Genomic DNA, 19751 nt, shown 5'->3' on the forward strand with positions numbered 1-19751 from the left:
TACAGCCACCCACTGGTAAAGGTGAGTAAACCCTCACTAGGTTTTGGATAAAGTGAACACTCGCAAACCTGTCAAACCTGCATTTGAAACGTTGGCTACCATAGCAGTATAGTATTGCAACATGGCATTTGGCCTTCTAACTAAAATAGGAAAATAGGAACATAAATACTGCCATCATTGCCAGACCTGGCCCACATCTGGTTGACATACACTCTGCCATGACACCAGTCAGTCAGAAGTGCCAGCTTGATGCCGGATCCCGGCCAGACCTGTTTTCTATGAGCCTGGGCCACATAAACCAAACCACAATCGAGCCAGATACGGCGTGCCATCACATAAACAGTGGCATCTGTGCCAGGCCTGGCCCATATCTGGATGACATACGTCTTATTTGTATGTCATCCAGTGTGTGAATGTGTGTGTGAATGGGTGAATGACTGAATGTAGTGTAAAGCGCTTTGGGATCCTTAGGGACTAAATAAAGCGCTATACAAATACAGGTCATTTACCATTTTGCCATTTATCATGCCAGAAGTCAGCCAGCAGTGCCGGCTTGATACTGGATCTGGGCCAGACCTGCTTGCTATGTGGGAACTTTTGGAGCTATAAAAGATCTTCTTCTGTCTTCTGTTGTTAGGGTTAGGGCTAACTGTAAGGCCTTTTTCTGTAACACTGGCTCTTTCCTGTCTTAAACTCCTTCATGCTCATGGACATAATGGACATATAAGGATCTCCATGAAAGGGATAATCATTCATAACATAACTACTACTGACAAATGGCGTTCAGTTTGCCCATTTGCCATTTTTCAAAGCAGAAGCAGACAGTGTCCCAGACAAGATAATATATTATGTGGACCACACATTTCCTGGATAGGATTTATAACCACTTTCCTTTGGAATTTACACAGAAGTCTCTGTGCATCTCCTCGGGATACTGAGCTGAGCCTCCAAAAGAAGGTCTAATATTTATTATCTTTCTGCTATTCACATAATTGTCCTGGAAAACCTCAAAATGCTGGTTAAGTCACTGTTTAACTACGAGAGACAGGTCGGCCTGCAGTAACGTATTCTTTACTCTCTTGTTTTTAATCCTGTGTACCGCATTTACTCTAAAATCAACATTAAAGTAGCAAATCATTAAAAATGATTTTTAGCATCTTAATAGGTTCCACATGGAGCAATGCAAGGAGAATGTAGGCTTACAGCGTGTTTATTCAATAGCAAAAATATAAACTCCTTAATCCACAAGAGGCAGGCAAGTCCAAACATATATATCTGATTTTCAAGGCGTGGGGTACATAAGTAAATGCCATTTGGTCCTCATTAAGTCTAAAAGCAACAACACATTTATGTTCCAAAGTAAATTTACTTGCAGGTATCCCCAGCAGCAGGATATTCAAAAGCAGCAAAAATGTGGGAAATACCCATAATGCAACACACAGTTAATATCAGATTGTTTACATACATGAAAAAGCACGTCACCCATCTCTTTTTATGCATACATATAATGTTTTAAGATATTTTAACACTGTGCAAAGATTTCTGTGAGTATTTTTTTTCCGCTGAAGACAGAAGAACTCTTGAATAAATACAAACAAATACAAACAAATGCCTCACATAATATCAGAAGCATTTTTCAAAATGCTTCGATTTTATTTTGAAGTTTAATCGCTTAACCGCATTTGTGCAGACAAACCCACAGAGCACATGTGAATCTTTCCGTGCTCTTTTGTCAACCACAATATATGTTCAGGCGTTGTGATGTGTTTGCGTGCATGTGCATGCATGTGCGTGCTGCATCTAGGTCCTCTTTAAGCAGAGGGGGTTCATCCTCCAGCAGTGACAGATGGTGTTGAAGAGTCGACAGCGGCAGGAGGCGCAGGGGTCGCAGCACAGCAGGTGAGGGGAGCAGCTTTCCATCAAGCGTCCGCAGCGACGCGCCGGAGTTACGAGGTTCGACTTGTGCTTCTAAAGCAATTCCAACAGAGACAGAATATGTGGAAAAAGCACGAGTCAGTGGAAGAAGTGGAAAAGTCTTTTAAATACATGTGAACTATTTGACCCCCCGACTCATGGCAGCTCTACAAAGCGTTTTAGTGTTGTTTCCGTTTTACAGCCATTAACTTCACTGTTATTACTAAACGATTTTTTTTAAATCAGCCTTTTGGCAAAAGCTTCAACAGTTTGTTTTGTTGTTATTTTTTAAATTTAGGCACAAGTCCTGTTTACTCTTTTAAGAAAAATCTCACTCACTGAAACACGTTTTGTTGCGAGAGTTCTGACAGGGACTATAAGAGGGAGTCAAATTCATCCTACATCATAGGACAACACATACAGTGCACTTGATCTAAAGTGGGCCAGACCACTTAAGATGGAAATTCACTTTTCTAACAATATGATAACATTTAATTACACATTCATTTTTTCCTGAATTTAGGCCCTTAACCCTGGAGAACCCATGGGGTCAAATTTAACCCTATAGGTTCTCCAGGGTTAAGTTTGACACCCATGGACTAGAAAGATCGAGCGTATTTCTTGCATAGTTGCTTTTCTTCTGTGACTTTAATGGTAAATCTTCTCACATACAAGGTCTTAAATAATCAGACCTCATCTTATCCTAAACACCTCATAGTACTGCATGTGTCATGGTCCTGAGTCTGACGACTCAGTGTTTTGTTTTTCCTAATATTCTATGTTCTTGTTTATTCTGATTATGTCTTTTGTTAAGGTTTGCCATTTGTTAGGTTTCTGTTCTGTGCCTGCCTGCTCCCACGTCTCTGTGTTCCCTCTGTCTGTCCTGCAGTAACGTATTCTTTGCTCTCTTGTTTTTAATCCTGTGTACCGCATTTACTCTAAAATCAACATTAAAGTAGCAAATCATTAAAAATGATTTTTAGCATCTTAATAGGTTCCACATGGAGCAATGCAAGGAGAATGTAGGCTTACAGCGTGTTTATTCAATAGCAAAAATATAAACTCCTTAATCCACAAGAGGCAGGCAAGTCCAAACATATATATCTGATTTTCAAGGCGTGGGGTACATAAGTAAATGCCATTTGGTCCTCATTAAGTCTAAAAGCAACAACACATTTATGTTCCAAAGTAAATTTACTTGCAGGTATCCCCAGCAGCAAGATATTCAAAAGCAGCAAAAATGTGGGAAATACCCATAATGCAACACACAGTTAATATCAGATTGTCTACATACATGAAAAAGCACATCACCCATCTCTTTTTATGCATACATATAATGTTTTAAGATATTTTAACACTGTGCAAAGATTTCTGTGAGTATTTTTTTTCCGCTGAAGACAGAAGAACTCTTGAATAAATACAAACAAATACAAACAAATGCCTCACATAATATCAGAAGCATTTTTCAAAATGCTTCGATTTTATTTTGAAGTTTAATCGCTTAACCGCATTTGTGCAGACAAACCCACAGAGCACATGTGAATCTTTCCGTGCTCTTTTGTCAACCACAATATATGTTCAGGCGTTGTGATGTGTTTGCGTGCATGTGCATGCATGTGCGTGCTGCATCTAGGTCCTCTTTAAGCAGAGGGGGTTCATCCTCCAGCAGTGACAGATGGTGTTGAAGAGTCGACAGCGGCAGGAGGCGCAGGGGTCGCAGCACAGCAGGTGAGGGGAGCAGCTTTCCATCAAGCGTCCGCAGCGACGCGCCGGAGTTACGAGGTTCGACTTGTGCTTCTAAAGCAATTCCAACAGAGACAGAATATGTGGAAAAAGCACGAGTCAGTGGAAGAAGTGGAAAAGTCTTTTAAATACATGTGAACTATTTGACCCCCCGACTCATGGCAGCTCTACAAAGCGTTTTAGTGTTGTTTCCGTTTTACAGCCATTAACTTCACTGTTATTACTAAACGATTTTTTTTAAATCAGCCTTTTGGCAAAAGCTTCAACAGTTTGTTTTGTTGTTATTTTTTAAATTTAGGCACAAGTCCTGTTTACTCTTTTAAGAAAAATCTCACTCACTGAAACACGTTTTGTTGCGAGAGTTCTGACAGGGACTATAAGAGGGAGTCAAATTCATCCTACATCATAGGACAACACATACAGTGCACTTGATCTAAAGTGGGCCAGACCACTTAAGATGGAAATTCACTTTTCTAACAATATGATAACATTTAATTACACATTCATTTTTTCCTGAATTTAGGCCCTTAACCCTGGAGAACCCATGGGGTCAAATTTAACCCTATAGGTTCTCCAGGGTTAAGTTTGACACCCATGGACTAGAAAGATCGAGCGTATTTCTTGCATAGTTGCTTTTCTTCTGTGACTTTAATGGTAAATCTTCTCACATACAAGGTCTTAAATAATCAGACCTCATCTTATCCTAAACACCTCATAGTACTGCATGTGTCATGGTCCTGAGTCTGACGACTCAGTGTTTTGTTTTTCCTAATATTCTATGTTCTTGTTTATTCTGATTATGTCTTTTGTTAAGGTTTGCCATTTGTTAGGTTTCTGTTCTGTGCCTGCCTGCTCCCACGTCTCTGTGTTCCCTCTGTCTGTCCTGCAGTAACGTATTCTTTGCTCTCTTGTTTTTAATCCTGTGTACCGCATTTACTCTAAAATCAACATTAAAGTAGCAAATCATTAAAAATGATTTTTAGCATCTTAATAGGTTCCACATGGAGCAATGCAAGGAGAATGTAGGCTTACAGCGTGTTTATTCAATAGCAAAAATATAAACTCCTTAATCCACAAGAGGCAGGCAAGTCCAAACATATATATCTGATTTTCAAGGCGTGGGGTACATAAGTAAATGCCATTTGGTCCTCATTAAGTCTAAAAGCAACAACACATTTATGTTCCAAAGTAAATTTACTTGCAGGTATCCCCAGCAGCAAGATATTCAAAAGCAGCAAAAATGTGGGAAATACCCATAATGCAACACACAGTTAATATCAGATTGTCTACATACATGAAAAAGCACATCACCCATCTCTTTTTATGCATACATATAATGTTTTAAGATATTTTAACACTGTGCAAAGATCTCTGTGAGTATTTTTTTTCCGCTGAAGACAGAAGAACTCTTGAATAAATACAAACAAATACAAACAAATGCCTCACATAATATCAGAAGCATTTTTCAAAATGCTTCGATTTTATTTTGAAGTTTAATCGCTTAACCGCATTTGTGCAGACAAACCCACAGAGCACATGTGAATCTTTCCGTGCTCTTTTGTCAACCACAATATATGTTCAGGCGTTGTGATGTGTTTGCGTGCATGTGCATGCATGTGCGTGCTGCATCTAGGTCCTCTTTAAGCAGAGGGGGTTCATCCTCCAGCAGTGACAGATGGTGTTGAAGAGTCGACAGCGGCAGGAGGCGCAGGGGTCGCAGCACAGCAGGTGAGGGGAGCAGCTTTCCATCAAGCGTCCGCAGCGACGCGCCGGAGTTACGAGGTTCGACTTGTGCTTCTAAAGCAATTCCAACAGAGACAGAATATGTGGAAAAAGCACGAGTCAGTGGAAGAAGTGGAAAAGTCTTTTAAATACATGTGAACTATTTGACCCCCCGACTCATGGCAGCTCTACAAAGCGTTTTAGTGTTGTTTCGGTTTTACAGCCATTAACTTCACTGTTATTACTAAACGATTTTTTTTAAATCAGCCTTTTGGCAAAAGCTTCAACAGTTTGTTTTGTTGTTATTTTTTAAATTTAGGCACAAGTCCTGTTTACTCTTTTAAGAAAAATCTCACTCACTGAAACACGTTTTGTTGCGAGAGTTCTGACAGGGACTATAAGAGGGAGTCAAATTCATCCTACATCATAGGACAACACATACAGTGCACTTGATCTAAAGTGGGCCAGACCACTTAAGATGGAAATTCACCTTTCTAACAATATGATAACATTTAATTACACATTTATTCTTTCCTGAATTTAGGCCCTTAAGTTTGACACCCATGGACTAGAAAGATCGAGCGTATTTCTTGCATAGTTGCTTTTCTTCTGTGATCTTCTCACATACAAGGTCTTAAATAATCAGACCTCATCTTATCCTAAAGACCTCATAGTACTGTATGTGTCAATTCAATTCAATTCAATTCAATTCAATTTTATTTATATAGCGCCAAATCACAACAAAAGTCGCCTCAAGGCGCTTCATAGATACAGAGAAAAACCCAACAATCATATGACCCCCTATGAGAAAGCACTTTGGCGACAGTGGGAAGGAAAAACTCCCTTTTAACAGGAAGAAACCTCCGGCAGAACCAGGCTCAGGGAGGGGCGGCCATCTGCTGCGACCGGTTGGGGTGAGAGAAGGAAGTCAGGATAAAAGACATGCTGTGGAAGAGAGACAGAGATTAATGACAGATATAATTCAACGCAGAGAGGTCTGTTAACACATAGTGAGTGAGAAAGGTGACTGGAAAGGAAAAACTCAATGCATCATGGGAATCCCCCGGCAGCCTACGTCTCTTGCAGCATAACTAAGGGAGGATTCAGGGTCACCTGGTCCAGCTCTAACTATATGCTTTAGCAAAAAGGAAAGTTTTAAGCCTAATCTTAAAAGTAGAGATAGTGTCTGTCTCCTGAATCTAAACTGGAAGCTGGTTCCACAGAAGAGGGGCCTGAAAACTGAAGGCTCTGCCTCCCATTCTACTTTTAAATACTCTAGGAACAACAAGTAGGCCTGCAGAGCGAGAGCGAAGTGCTCTAATAGGGTGATATGGTACTACAAGGTCATTAAGATAAGATGGGGCCTGATTATTTAAGACCTTGTATGTGAGGAGCAGGATTTTGAATTCAATTCTGGATTTAACAGGAAGCCAATGAAGGGAAGCCAAAACAGGAGAAATATGCTCTCTTTCTAGTCCATGTCAGGACTCTTGCTGCAGCATTTTGGATTAGCTGAAGGCTTTTCAGCGAGTTTTTAGGACATCCTGATAATAATGAATTACAGTAGTCCAGGCTGGAAGTAATAAATGCATGAACTAGTTTTTCAGCGTCACTCTGAGACAGGATATTTCTAACCTTAGAGATGTTGCACAAATGGAAGAACGCAGTCTTACATATTTGTTTAATATGTGCATTGAAGGACATGTCCTGGTCAAAAATGACTCCAAGGTTCCTCACAGCGTTACTGGAGGCCAAGGTAATGCCATCCAGAGTAAGAATCTGCTTAGATACCATATTTCTAAGATTTTCAGGGCCGAGTACAATAACCTCAGTTTTATCTGAATTCAGAAGCAGAAAGTTAGCGGCCATCCAGGTCTTTATGTCTTTAAGACATTCCTGCAGTTTAACTAATTGGTGTGTGTTATCTGGCTTCATGGACAGATAGAGCTGGGTGTCATCTGCATAGCAGTGAAAATGTATGCTATGTCTTCTAATGATACTGCCTAAGGGAAGCATGTATAATGTAAACAGAATTGGTCCTAGCACTGAACCCTGTGGAACTCCATAATTAACCTCAGTGTGTGAAGAGGACTCTCCATTTACTGTACATGAACAAATTGGAGTCTATTAGATAGATATGATACAAACCACTGCGGTGCAGTACCTGTAATACCTACAGCATGTTCTAATCGCTCTAATAGGATATTATGGTCAACAGTATCGAACGCTGCACTGAGGTCTAGCAGGGCAAGCACAGAGATGAGTCCACTGTCAGAGGCCATAAGAAGATCATTTGTAACCTTCACTGAAGCTGTTTCTGTGCTGTGATGAGCTCTAAAACCTGACTGAAACTCTTCAAAGAAGCCATTCCTCTGCAGATGATCAGTTATCTGTTTGACAACTACTCTTTCAAGGATTTTTGATATGAAAGGAAGGTTGGAGATTGGCCTATAATTAGCTAAGACTGCTGGGTCTAGCTCATGGTTCTGAGTCTGACGACTCAGTGTTTTGTGTTTCCTTATAATATTCTATGTTCTTGTTTATTCTGATTATGTCTTTTGTTAAAGTTTGCCATTTGTTAGGTTTCTGTTCTGTGCCTGCCTGCCTGCTCCCACTTCTCTGTGTTCCCTCTGTCTGTCCATGGTGTCACAGTGTCTGCTCGTGAATCTGTCTGTTAAGTTCAGTGTCTTGTCCGGTTCTCTGTGTCTGTGAGTTTCCTGTTTTATTCTGAAGGTCGGTGTCTCATGTGAGTGTTCTCAGCCTGACGTCTGTGTCTCGTCAGCCCTGATTTCTCCCAGGTGTGTTCCCCTCCTGTGTCCCATCCCATGATTACTCCTGTGAGTATTTAAGCCCTGTGTGTTCTCCTGCCTGTTGCTGGTTTGTCTGTTTGGGTCCCCTGCGTTTGTCTGTGTCTCCCTGCGGGTCTGTTTTTGTCTCTAGGTTTCAGGTTTGTTATATTCTTAGTTTTCCCAGTTTAGGCTTTGTCAGTTCTGTTCTCGCCACCCTCGCCTTTTGTTGTATGTCATCCTCCTCAATAAAAGCCCACACATCAGTAGTGCCTGCATCTTGGGTCCTTTAATAATTCCCACACGGTTTGCCGTGCTGACAGTATGTTTACTGTTGCTTTACTGATGGTTCCTAGGATATTTAAAAGTAAGGGAGGGTGAGCCTTCATCTTCAAGACTCCTCTTCTATGAACCAGCTCCCAGTTTGTGGAGACAGACACTGTCTCTACTTTGAAGATTAGAGTAAGCGCTTTCCTTTTTGATAAAGCTTATAGTTATGGCTGGATCAGGTCACCCTAAATCCTCACTTAGTTATGCTACAAAAGGTCTAGACTGCTGCAGGCTCCATGATGCACTGTGCGCTTCTTCTTGATTCACCTTGTTTCACTCACTATGTGTTTATACACCAGTCTGCATTTAATGATTTGTTATTATTAATCTCTGGCTCTTGTCCACAGTGGGTCATTTGCCCTGTCTCCATCCCTTCACCCTCAGTCAGTCACTGCAGATGACCACTGTGCCATCCTCTACAAATTATTTCTCATGCTGTAATTCATTCATAAGTGTCCTCTTTCTACAGTTTTCTTAATACTGGGTCGTTTAGATACCTGATTTATAATTATGTGGCACAAAAAACTGTGAAAGTCATGTGACTCAATCCGAGTCTTATAAGACAAAAAGCAGTTGTAAAAAAAAAACAACTAACGTAGGTTGATGCACTTTCCACAATTGCCAGAGCAAAGCTGTTTAACTGTCCACCCTTTTCTCCAGCCTCTAACCCCACCCGTAAAACCCAGTTTTATCCGTCCATAAAAACCACACATTCTTTTCCAGTTCATTTCAACCAAGTAGAAATAAGACTTCTGAGCCCTCGTTACGCTACATCAACAGCGTGGTATTCCTAACAGGTAGCTCCAAAAAACAATGTCCACTTTTTTGTGGTTGTCTAATTAATCTACAAAAATTTCAAAACAGACGATGAAAGCAGGACTTAAACTTCAAGTGACTCGTTGACAGCCGGGATAAGCTCAACACAGGAATTTATTATGAATGAATCAAAACTTTTTTGTTAATGAACGTAAATGTGACACATGCAAGTCATTTGGTTCTCCGTTTCTTTTTCATCTGGTTTGGAACTCCACGAACACAAAAGTATTTAAACAGCTGGTAAATTTCATCTGAGTTTCCTGATCTTTCTCTCATCATCCTCTTACACAGACACTTCCTCCTCTGCCTTTCTTGTTGCCATCAATTGTTGGTGTCAGTCTCTATCTCACCCGTGAGCTAACTTTCATGCTAAAACACAGTCTCAAGAGCTAAAACAGCTAAAAGTTAAAGAGCTCCTTGATTGTTAGGCTGATGTGAAAACACTGATCTGAGCACATTTCAAACTTTGCATAGATAATTGTTCGGTTTCACTGGAGGTTTTCTGCATGGAGTTTTCAAGAGATAGCTTGAAGATTGATTTGTTTGTATTGTTTTAACAAAATGGTTTCAAGAAATATGTCTTAGCAATATAAAAAACTACAACAAGTGAGTTCACGACACTGAGGGCAGGATTAAGGTCACACTGAATTTCTATCATCACTGTTAAATTATTGTGATGTGCTACGTTTTCATTGGTGGGAAATTTGATCCTTGTGGAAAACTGGGTTGTGTTGCTGTCACCACATTTTGCTGCATGTCACATGTGTTCACTGCTGTCTGGCGTTTTCCTGCCAATGGAAAGCAAGCAGCAAATTTTCAAATCCAATAAACAGGATTATAAATTCGCCTCACAATAAAAAAATTGCCTAACAAACCGAAAAAGGCATTTTCAGGAACATCTTTACAAAGACTAAGGGCGTGTCACTGAAACATGTCAGCAACTACCTCTGAATACTTTTTAAAGGAGCAATTTTAGTGTTACTACTAAATCAGTGAGTTTATGACAAATAGAGTCGACAGTAAAAACTTACGGGAGTGACACTTTGGCGTGGTGGAGAAATCTTTTGCCTTGCAAACAGCCGCCTATTCTTCGCTTGGCTCCAAACTGGGAATGGAAATAAAAGCAGAGTCAAAAGATCAATTCAGTGTTTCAACAATGCAGCCCCTTGTGCACAATACATGATTAAAAATTGTAAATATGTACAATAGTAAATATTTTAAGACTCTAATACTAAATACTACAAGAATCGGCCCTTAGATTATGAAATAAGGAAACCAGGATCTCCTGTTGGAGGGAGTGTCTGGGCACCAGCCATGGTTAACCAACAGCGAGAGCAGAGTTGAAGCCACACAGGAGGGGGAGGGGTTAAAGCTGACAGCTGGCAAAGTCGGAGAACTTGGAGCACGGGCTTGTTTTACAGTAACTGGGGTCCAGAGCAGGAAATTTATACAATATGCATATTTTTCCTCAAAACAAGCCAAAGAAAACCCAGCTTTACTGACTAGAAAATGTGGGCATCATATTTGTGGAGGGCTTTAAAAACAATAATACGTTTTATTCAATTGTATTATAGTCTGTGCTTGCATGGATGCTTGCTAATGTTTTTTTATATGCATCATTAAGTAAATACTAAAAAGGTTTTCTCAAAGTCTGCTCATTTGTTGTCTTTGAGATCTCCATCGTCTTTTCTTTCTGGATCATCTATAGTCTAGTAGGAGGAAAGATTTATGACCGACCAGCTGAACATCTACAACTCCTTTTCCTCAGCAGGGGAGTTTCTGTCAATCGTGACTGATTTTTTCTTCTTGGCTGTGAAGCAAGAGAAAATTTTTACACATTTAGAGCTAAATCATTTATTTTGCTTTATACTTGTAAGAAGTCCAGTCAAAACAGCACAGCAGGTTTCTTTTCTTCCTCCAAATTATTTTGCCATGCCAAGCCTACAAATGGACATAAAATGGCCTGCATTTGTATAGCGCTTTACTCAGTCCCTAAGGACCCCAAAGTGCTTTACACTACATTCAGTCATTCACACACACATTCACACACTGGCAATGGCAAGCTACATTATAGCCACAGCTGCCCTGGGGCGCACTGACAAAGAGATGTTTGCTTTAAAGCGTGTTGGTATGTGATACGCATCCAAGACTCCAAGACACTGAGGTGTTTTGTTTTGGGGGGTTTTTTCACAGACAGAAATGGCAGAGAAGGTAGCCAACGTTCCACTGGAAATCAGAATTATTTGACTCTCGGCCAGCCTGGACATTCTTTTGATCATAATCGAAACAACGTTTTCAAACCACTCACCTCACATACTGGCACCAGCAACACACTCACCCTCCCATACCGGATGCTGCAGAAGTTCAACAAATCAAAAAGCCTCTCTTTTGGCTATGACTTCTTTCCTTCTGCCCCGTGACTGATAGCTGCAGCACCTTTTCTTACCATCCAGCACAACACAGATATAGTCTAAACATCTGCTCAAAAATAAAAATCGCCCCAAGGTGTTGTGCTGGATGGTAAGAAAAGGTGCAGCGCAACACCTTGGGGCGATTTTCTTTTTTTGACCAGATGTTTAGACTATATCAGCCACATTTGTGGAAAACGCCCTTTCTTGTGCCTCCTGCTGTTCCCGAGGTTCTCGTGTGCACCCTGATCTTATCTTTATTTTACTACGCTATCTGAAATTGTCTTGTCCCCCATCAATCTTCTGCAGGAAAATATGATGAACTCTCATCTCCCATGTCCTCTCTGTGCTTACATTTGAAATGTTTCCCTCACTCCTGCTTTCTCATGAAAATCAGATGGTTGGTTTTCCGTGTAGCTCAATCATATTTAGCTCACTTTTCCAGCCTCTTTTAAATGTTAATAGAGCAATTGGCTGCTAAAGCCAAGTGTTTTCCCCACTTGATTATAAGATATCCACACACTGAGTGATCACATTTGTAACTGTGGTTTAGACTGTATGTCAAAAGGTGATGCTGTGTTGGTGTAGCATCTGTCATATTGCTGTTTAAAAGCAAGAATTCTAAATCAAGCTGTAAATACTTTCAATTGTATCACAATCATTTTGAGGTTAGGGGCCCTAAATATGCATTTTTCTATTAACAGTACATGCAAACAGGAAACTTTCAGCTGCTCCAAATGGAAATACAATTTTTTAACACTTGATTTGGCAGAGACTTCACACCAGACCTTCCTCACATAGTCATTCATCTGGGCTTGAGAACACAAGGAGTAGACAAGCTGAAAAGGCTGCATATGATGGGGCGATCGTGGCTCAAGAGTTGGGAGTTCACCTTGTAATCAGAAGGTTGCCGGTTCGAGCCCCGGCTTGGACAGTCTTGGTCGTTGTGTCCTTGGGCAAGACACCTCACCCGTTGCCTACTGGTGGTGGTCAGAGGGCCCGGTGGCGCCAGTGTCCGGCAGCCTCGCCTCTGTCAGTGCGCCCCAGGGCAGCTGTGGCTACAATGTATGGAACTCCAAAGTGTTCAAAATTAAATAAATAAATAGGTCAAGATGAAATAAATAACTATGTGAATAAATAAGACACAGATATGTAATGTGAGAATGATATTGTGAAATAATGGAACACATTTTGAAAACAATGCTCATTATTGTGAAACATATTACATTCTGCTATATATATTTTCTTATTATTGTGAAATATTATTTCATGGTCATTATTTTTCACAATAACAGAGATTATTCCTGAGGCATTTTATTTATTTCCAGCCGTTTATATTCCAAAATGACCTTTTTTCAAAGTCAGTCTTTATTTCAAAATCCCGTTTTTCCCGATGGTCTATTTATTTCATAATGCGACTTTTCAGCAGAATGACTTTGTCTGTCAATCAAGAAAGACAGGGCGGAGCCAGTTGTGTGATTGGTTGCTCCTTTACTCAGACGTACGTAATAGCACATGAATTGTCGATTTAGGTTTAATGGTGCAATGCATCTCCTATGCAGCTGGCGGCAGTATGCAGCTCAAAATAAACTTAAGGCACCGACAAATGCAAAACACTGGGCGCGAATAACGTTACAGGTGTATCAATTCTTGTGAAGGGCATGGCTGCAGGAAACAAGTCCGTTTCTGAGTTACTCAGAGAACTTGCTAACCGCTTAGATTGAACGTCTTCACCTCAGTCTGCGTATTGCAGCAGTGTACTGGAGATGAAGTGGTCCCTGGTCCAAGTTCTCATCACAACCGCACAGTGTTAACGTTAGCAAATGCTAACGCTATCACAGCTAGCTCCACTCCACGAAACGCTGTTCAGGGTAAGTAACGATATGTTATTATTGCTTGGTTAGTCTGTCTGTCTGGCAAAAATGAGCTTTTTAATCAGTTTAGTCACAGATTTTTTTTAATACTGTTTTTTATCATAGCAAAGAATTCTATAAATTAGGTAAGAGAAAATAATTGTCTTCTGGGTTAATGTCTGTATTACTATTTACATTGTTGTAGGTAATAGTTATTCATGACTGTTTTAAAGTGGCTTATCTTCTGTGCTAATATGGAAGACAAGTAATCTATGTGAAAGAAAAGAAAGCAATTTTAGTTCAACGTAGTGATTTTGTAAGTGGGTATAATTTGAAAATGCTTTTACTAGTACAGTGGATGTTCTTTAAATATTTAACATTTAAAGTGTGTGTCACTTTACAGACTCCAACTTCAGTTTTGGTTTGGTCTCACCGTTGTAGGTCATAACACAAACAAGTCGTCAAGTCAAGCAGCTGAGGAAAGGGCTTAAGGAAACCATGGTATGGCCGCTTCTGACAGAAAGATCAGACATCATTCCTCCTTTCTTACCAAGGGAATCAGAGACTGCTCCCTGTTGTGAGGTAAGGTCAGGTCACATCTTTTAACATCTGAATAGTAAAGCTATTTGGTTAATTTATGAAGGATGAACATTAATTGTTGACACAAAACACCAATATACTGTTTTGTATGCGTGGGTTAGTTGAACAGCTGGGTTACATTTAATAAAAATACACCTAATGTTGCTGATGCTCTTAAGACTACAAGATAAGTAAAGCTATAAAATGACTGTGGCCTGCCACAGAAGATGAAGATGAGGAAGAAGAGGAATGCTCTCGAGGATAAATGCAGAGTGGCAGGTTACCTTCGGTCCTTCATTGAAAATGGTAAGTCTGCTGCGATAGGTATTTTGCCATTGGTTTTCTCTGATTATACTTTGGTAAATTACATACAGTCCAGTGATCTTGGGTCATTAACAAAGTACACTATAGTAGAGCTGGGCGATATGAGATTTTTTCATATCATGATATTTATTTTTATTTATTTTTTTTATAAAAAGGACAAGAGCGGTGAGGTCTATCGCAATAGTTTAATTTTTCTATTGAGAAAAAGTTATCGTTCTATCGCCCAGCTCTACGCTATAGTATAATTTTGTTTTGTTATTTGCTCCATGCAATACATAAGAGTGGTGGCATTATCAGTTGCACTAGAATTGTATGTAGACTACTTTTAGCTTTGTTAACATAAAAATATCTATAAAAGCTACAACAGCAATTTGAGTGGGGCAAAAATGTCTGGTGCCCTGTATGTAAGTGGTCATCTTTTATGGTATTTCTCCATAAAAGATTCAAAATAATGAATATAGGATGTCATTATAGTTTAAAACAATCTTCTGTTGCAGCATCTTGTGCACAACAAAAAGCCCTCATCAAGTTTTGGACAGGATGGGAAGTCTTGCCGAGAAATGACTGTGGAAGTGGTCAACAGCAATCTTCCAAAGTCTTCCACCGGTTTTGAAGTACTACGTCTTCCTGCACACTACTGTACCTATGAGTCATTTCTAATGGACATTCAGGTGTGTCTCAACTCTACTGACTCAGGTTTTGGTCTGGTTTACGATTGATTCCATAACCACATGGTAAAATTAGACCATTTCTTCTTTCTTGCATCACATTACTGTACTCGGTGTTCAAAGAAACAGACAATCTAGTGAGTTCTAGTTCTTTTTAATACACTTGACAGTGAAAAATACAGAGTACAGGTGTGCATTTATGGCTTTTTTAATATAAACTGATGAAGAGTTCAGATATCAAAATCAGTTGTTCACTGTACATTATAAATTACACAATATGTTTTGTTTATACTCGCTACTGATACAAAAAAAATTTCTAGAAAAAATTATTTGAATTAAGATGTTACACTACTCTACTGTGTTCATTGTATTAAATCTGCTCAGAGTTGACATGTACTGTATATCCAACCAAGAAATGAATATCATTAAAGTGACAGCTGTATAAAACAAATCCTGTTTTATAGCCACTCACTGTTTTGTTGAAAATGAAATTGGTTATGCTGTTTTGAGTCAGTATTAGCTACAAAGCTGTAGAAATTTAAAAAAAAAAAAAAATCCTCCTGACATAGAAACTGATTAAATGTAATAATGTCTTTCTACAAGTGATTTTGAAGTATTGGTAGCACAGCAGGGTCTTGTTCATTCAGTGCATCTGGGAGCTGAATCTCAGGAATGGTGATCTCATTTGATGGGCAGCAATTATGTTGTCCTGTCCAGTCCACACCATAATCCTCATCAACCTGAAAGAGCATGCACATGTTTTAAATCTAAACTGAAGAGGTGTTTCCTGCAGCTGTTCCTAGATGGACTTATTGAGTCTGCCAGGGCCTATGTGAGTTGCTTAGGCATTGGCTACCAACTAATTATTCATTCACCCATTCTAGGTCAGGATTGGTTCTCTTCAGGTATAACAAATTTAACTTTGTTTAAAGTATTGCCATCTATACCTGACAGGTGGGATAAAAGAGAATGGCTTGGGAGGCGCACAGCAAATCTCAAAGTTTTCCAATTAATGCTGAAAGAACCAAGGATGTAAATGTATTCTTGTTTTAGCTTTACCGAAGACACCAGAGAAAGTATATCTATAATGCTGCTGAAATAGACAAAACCATTTCAATAAACTCGCTATTTAACATCAACCTTGTTATGCGTTATCAGAGAACAATCAACTGCAAACAGCAATGAAACATTCAACTATGTACTATTTAAAGCACTAATGACCCTGTTGTCTAACAAGATGTGATAAGTAAGTAGACTGTGGAAAGCTGGTGGGTCTACTCTCTGTGTAAAAGGTTCCTACAGGCCCCACTGACCCCAGTCTCCGAGTTAACACACTAACAGCTAACACTGCTAAACGTGTCTCAACGCCGAGATGGCGCCGATAGCTTTAGCCGTAGCTGCCCCACTTTAGACAGTAACAAAAAAAAGTAAGCGATAATAATTCATTGTCAAACGTCATAATTAAGGTCAACACCTAAACAATGCTGTGTACAGAATCACACAGGTGCTCAATTACAGCATAAACTTACCTTAGACCATCCTCCGTCATTTTCCTCCTAATTGTGCTCGGAGACACAGAAAATGTATCGGCAATTACCCCGACGGTTATCCCGGACAGCACTAAAGTCCTGAGTGCTGCACCGGGATTTCTAGACGTGGACGGCCAACATTTGAAGACTGTTCTTCCTCGGCGTATTCCAAACGAACACGGTGCTGAATTGCTCTTAAACCTTCGACAATGCTGTCATCGATGCGAACATCTTGAAGAGCAATTATCATCCAGACATTTCAGAAACATCATCTAAACGACTCAAAACAGTATCTACAGGTAAATGATCCCTCTCTATCTGATTTGCTTAAATGAGCAGAACTGGCTGAAGTTCACACCAGTCCGCCATCCTCCGTGACTTTTGACCTAGCACGCTGTTGCTAGCTGTAGCAGCCGTCCGCGGAGCCGGTATCCAGGAAAACTAGTCGATGGTAAACGATAAGCCAATAGGTGCAAAGGTCCAGCCCACTTACATTGATTGACAGACAAAGTCATTCTGCTGAAAAGTCGCATTATGAAATAAATAGGCCATCGGGAAAAACGGGATTTTGAAATAAAGACTGACTTTGAAAAAAGGTCATTTTGGACTAAAAACGGCTGGAAATAAATAAAATGCCTCAGGAATAATCTCTGTTATTGTGAAAAATAATGACCATGAAATAATATTTCACAATAATAAGTAAATTTATATAGCAGAATGCAATATATTTCACAATAATGAGCATTGTTTTCAAAATGTGTTCCATGATTTCACAATATCATTCTCACATTACATATCTGTGTCTTATTTATTCACATAGTTATTTATTTCATCTTGACCTATTTATTTATTTAATTTTGAACACTTTGGAGTTCCATATTCGCCTTGTAATCAGAAGGTTGCAGGTTCGAGCCCCGGCTCGGACGCTCTCGGTCGTTGTGTCCTTGGGCAAGACACCTCACCTGCCACCTACTGGTGATAGCCAGAGTGGAACTGTAAGGCGCTTTGAGGGTCTCAAAGAGCCCTATATGAATGCAATCCATTATTATTTAAACCAACTGTTAACTGTATATTTCTGTACATTTAAGTATTATGATTTATATCGCCGCATTCATTGACCTTGTTTATAGGTAATTTCATTGTTTAATCACATTAAATTGTGCCTAATTTAATGTTTAAAAGCACTTGAAAAAGGCAAAATCCCATGTAAAATTAGGGCAACAAATTTTATTTTCATTACTGGAAATAACCGTATTTTTATGAGTAAGTTATTTTCTGATATTTTACGGTATTATTTTGGCGCCCCAGCTGCCGGAATATTACTGTTTTTTTAAGATGTTTTTTCTAACAGTGTAGAGGTGTCTGAGGCTCTGACCTCACTGTGTCACAACTGTTATGGTTTTATTTAGTTCGTTTTATTAATCCGCCCCGTGAAACTTCAACAGTTCTCCACCAGCATGACTGGATAATGTTTTTTCACATGATCAGCTCACCTAATAAACATAATATACTACTACTACACTACGTGGACCACTGCAGGGATGCTTCTCCAATAATAATCCGCAGACATTTAAAACACTTGAGATCACTTTGTTGTTGCATTACAATGAAGAAAGCAACGGCAGCTTCTTGAAGAGCAAAATACAATTATTGTTTATATTCTCAAGTTATATTGAAAATGGTGAAAAAAACTATTTTTTGACTATATTACAGGTGAGCTTGTCTCTACAGACAGAAGCCAGACTTAGACAAACCTGGTGGACATTGTTTGTCATTTAATGCCCAAAGCTCAGAATTCATCTCAGATCATTCCATCTTCATTTTAATTTGGTTGCTTTTTTAAATTTGAAAACACAATGATAAATTTACAAAATGTGACAAATATGTGACATATACCCCCCCTCCCCCCATAACGATTGTAAACCAATGCTATGCATTAACAATGCTGAAATAAATCCTGCTGTTATCAAAGCTTTAGCGTGTGTGCTGCCTGGACTGGGAGTTCGTTAAGTTTTACTATTTTCGGGTCGTAAAGGAGATCCCTCCTCTCAGATGGATTTAGTTATGTAATTATTTATTTAATTATTGGGGGGTTTTTAATGATTTTTTTAGTCTGCTTAGAATAACGCATCTGTTTATACTAAGTGCTCAGTCCTCAGACACACAGACCCACAGACCCTCATCACTCTGTGTCATTATCTATCCAGCACTGTAAGCAGCGGTATTGTCGGTGAGGCTCCAGCCTCACGACTCTTTTTAATAATAATAATCATAAATAAATAAAAACTACATCAAATCAGGTTTGTGCTCATCGATCCTTACCTGTCACATTCTCCCTTTTCCGCACATCCTTCTTGGTGTCCTCTGCCCAGGACATCGGCAAGGCAAGCAGGAAGAAGCACAACAAGTGTTTGCCGGTGATCTTCCTCATGATGATGATGAGATCTGTTGATGACAATGGTGCAAAAAAACAACAACAACAACAACAAAAACAATCAGTCTAACGTTTAGAAGATAAATATCGGACTTTAAGGGGCTAAAGGAGGAGAAATCTGTGAGTGACGTACGCCTTGGCTGGTTGGTTCCCTCAGGTTTCTCTCTGGCTGTGAAAGAGGAGGTGGTCTGCGAACGAGGACTGAAACACGCACTCGCGACGTGATGGGCTCGATGCATAGCAGAATCTGGTTGAAGACCAGTCAGTCTACACTGAGAAATTACGGGAGAAATTACTAAATTGAAAAAGACAGGGGCGGATTTATTGGTCTTGTGGAGCCCCAAAGCAACCCTCCCCTCCTCCCCCCCTCCTCCCCACCACCACCACCACTAAATAGGTTATGATCTTCACAGGTGTATTTTCTCACCCTTGCAGACACAGACTTGGAGCAGACAGTGTTGAAATACAACAAATAACAAGAAACTACACTTGCTTTGTGGTATTGCACAGTCCATACAAAGAATCAAACATAAAGGAATATTTAGCTTTGCATGATTATGATGGTGCAAAACAAACCCAATTTTGCAATCTGCACTTATGTAACTCTTGTGAAACTGCACAAATGTAACAACTGACCATGAAAAA

At 39.7% G+C, this 19751-nt stretch overlaps 2 protein-coding genes and 1 long non-coding RNA gene across 4 annotated transcripts; 1 reads left to right on the forward strand and 2 right to left on the reverse strand.

The window, feature by feature from the left end:
* Positions 1-1827: 1827 nt before the first annotated feature.
* asip2b (agouti signaling protein, nonagouti homolog (mouse) 2b) lies at positions 1828-19351 on the reverse strand. The gene is made up of 4 exons (XM_085389974.1): positions 19240-19351; positions 18995-19117; positions 10343-10416; positions 1828-5454 (listed from the first exon to the last, which is right to left on the reverse strand). Exons 1-4 carry the CDS (start codon positions 19343-19345, stop codon positions 5287-5289), a joined length of 471 nt encoding a protein of 156 aa, XP_085246100.1. The 5' UTR covers positions 19346-19351; the 3' UTR covers positions 1828-5286.
* On the forward strand, positions 13248-15489 carry LOC146648419 (uncharacterized). 2 transcript variants are annotated; one of them, XR_014908587.1, is made up of 4 exons: positions 13248-13590; positions 13976-14154; positions 14376-14457; positions 14973-15489. XR_014908587.1 is itself a non-coding variant. In XM_085390119.1 (4 exons), exons 1-4 carry the CDS (start codon positions 13543-13545, stop codon positions 15086-15088), a joined length of 387 nt encoding a protein of 128 aa, XP_085246245.1. In that variant the 5' UTR covers positions 13453-13542; the 3' UTR covers positions 15089-15489. The 2 variants fall into 2 exon arrangements, 1 of the variants encoding a protein (XP_085246245.1); XM_085390119.1 differs by having other exon boundaries at positions 13453-13590; positions 14014-14154.
* On the reverse strand, positions 15282-17527 carry LOC146648420 (uncharacterized). Its single transcript, XR_014908588.1, has 2 exons — positions 16673-17527; positions 15282-15883 (listed from the first exon to the last, which is right to left on the reverse strand). It is a non-coding gene; the product is annotated as an uncharacterized LOC146648420 (long non-coding RNA).
* Positions 19352-19751: the final 400 nt, after the last annotated feature.

This window comes from Rhamphochromis longiceps, linkage group LG18, assembly GCF_057381845.1.
Source record: "Rhamphochromis longiceps isolate RC_006_pf linkage group LG18, R_longiceps_female_GT1.1, whole genome shotgun sequence".
NCBI classification, from domain to species: Eukaryota; Metazoa; Chordata; class Actinopteri; order Cichliformes; family Cichlidae; genus Rhamphochromis; species Rhamphochromis longiceps.

Coding starts and splice junctions, on each gene's coding strand:
- asip2b (XM_085389974.1), bottom strand. CDS start 19,345: ATGCATCGAGCCCATCACGTCGCGAGTGCGTGTTTCAGTCCTCGTTCG. Junction 19,118..19,239: donor GGGAACCAACCAGCCAAGGC/GTACGTCACTCA, acceptor TGTCATCAACAG/ATCTCATCATCATCATGAGG. Junction 5,455..10,342: donor CACGCCAAAGTGTCACTCCC/GTAAGTTTTTAC, acceptor GAATTGCTTTAG/AAGCACAAGTCGAACCTCGT.
- LOC146648419 (XM_085390119.1), top strand. CDS start 13,543: ATGCTAACGCTATCACAGCTAGCTCCACTCCACGAAACGCTGTTCAGG. Junction 13,591..14,013: donor TCCACGAAACGCTGTTCAGG/GTAAGTAACGAT, acceptor TCACCGTTGTAG/GTCATAACACAAACAAGTCG. Junction 14,458..14,972: donor TCGGTCCTTCATTGAAAATG/GTAAGTCTGCTG, acceptor CTTCTGTTGCAG/CATCTTGTGCACAACAAAAA.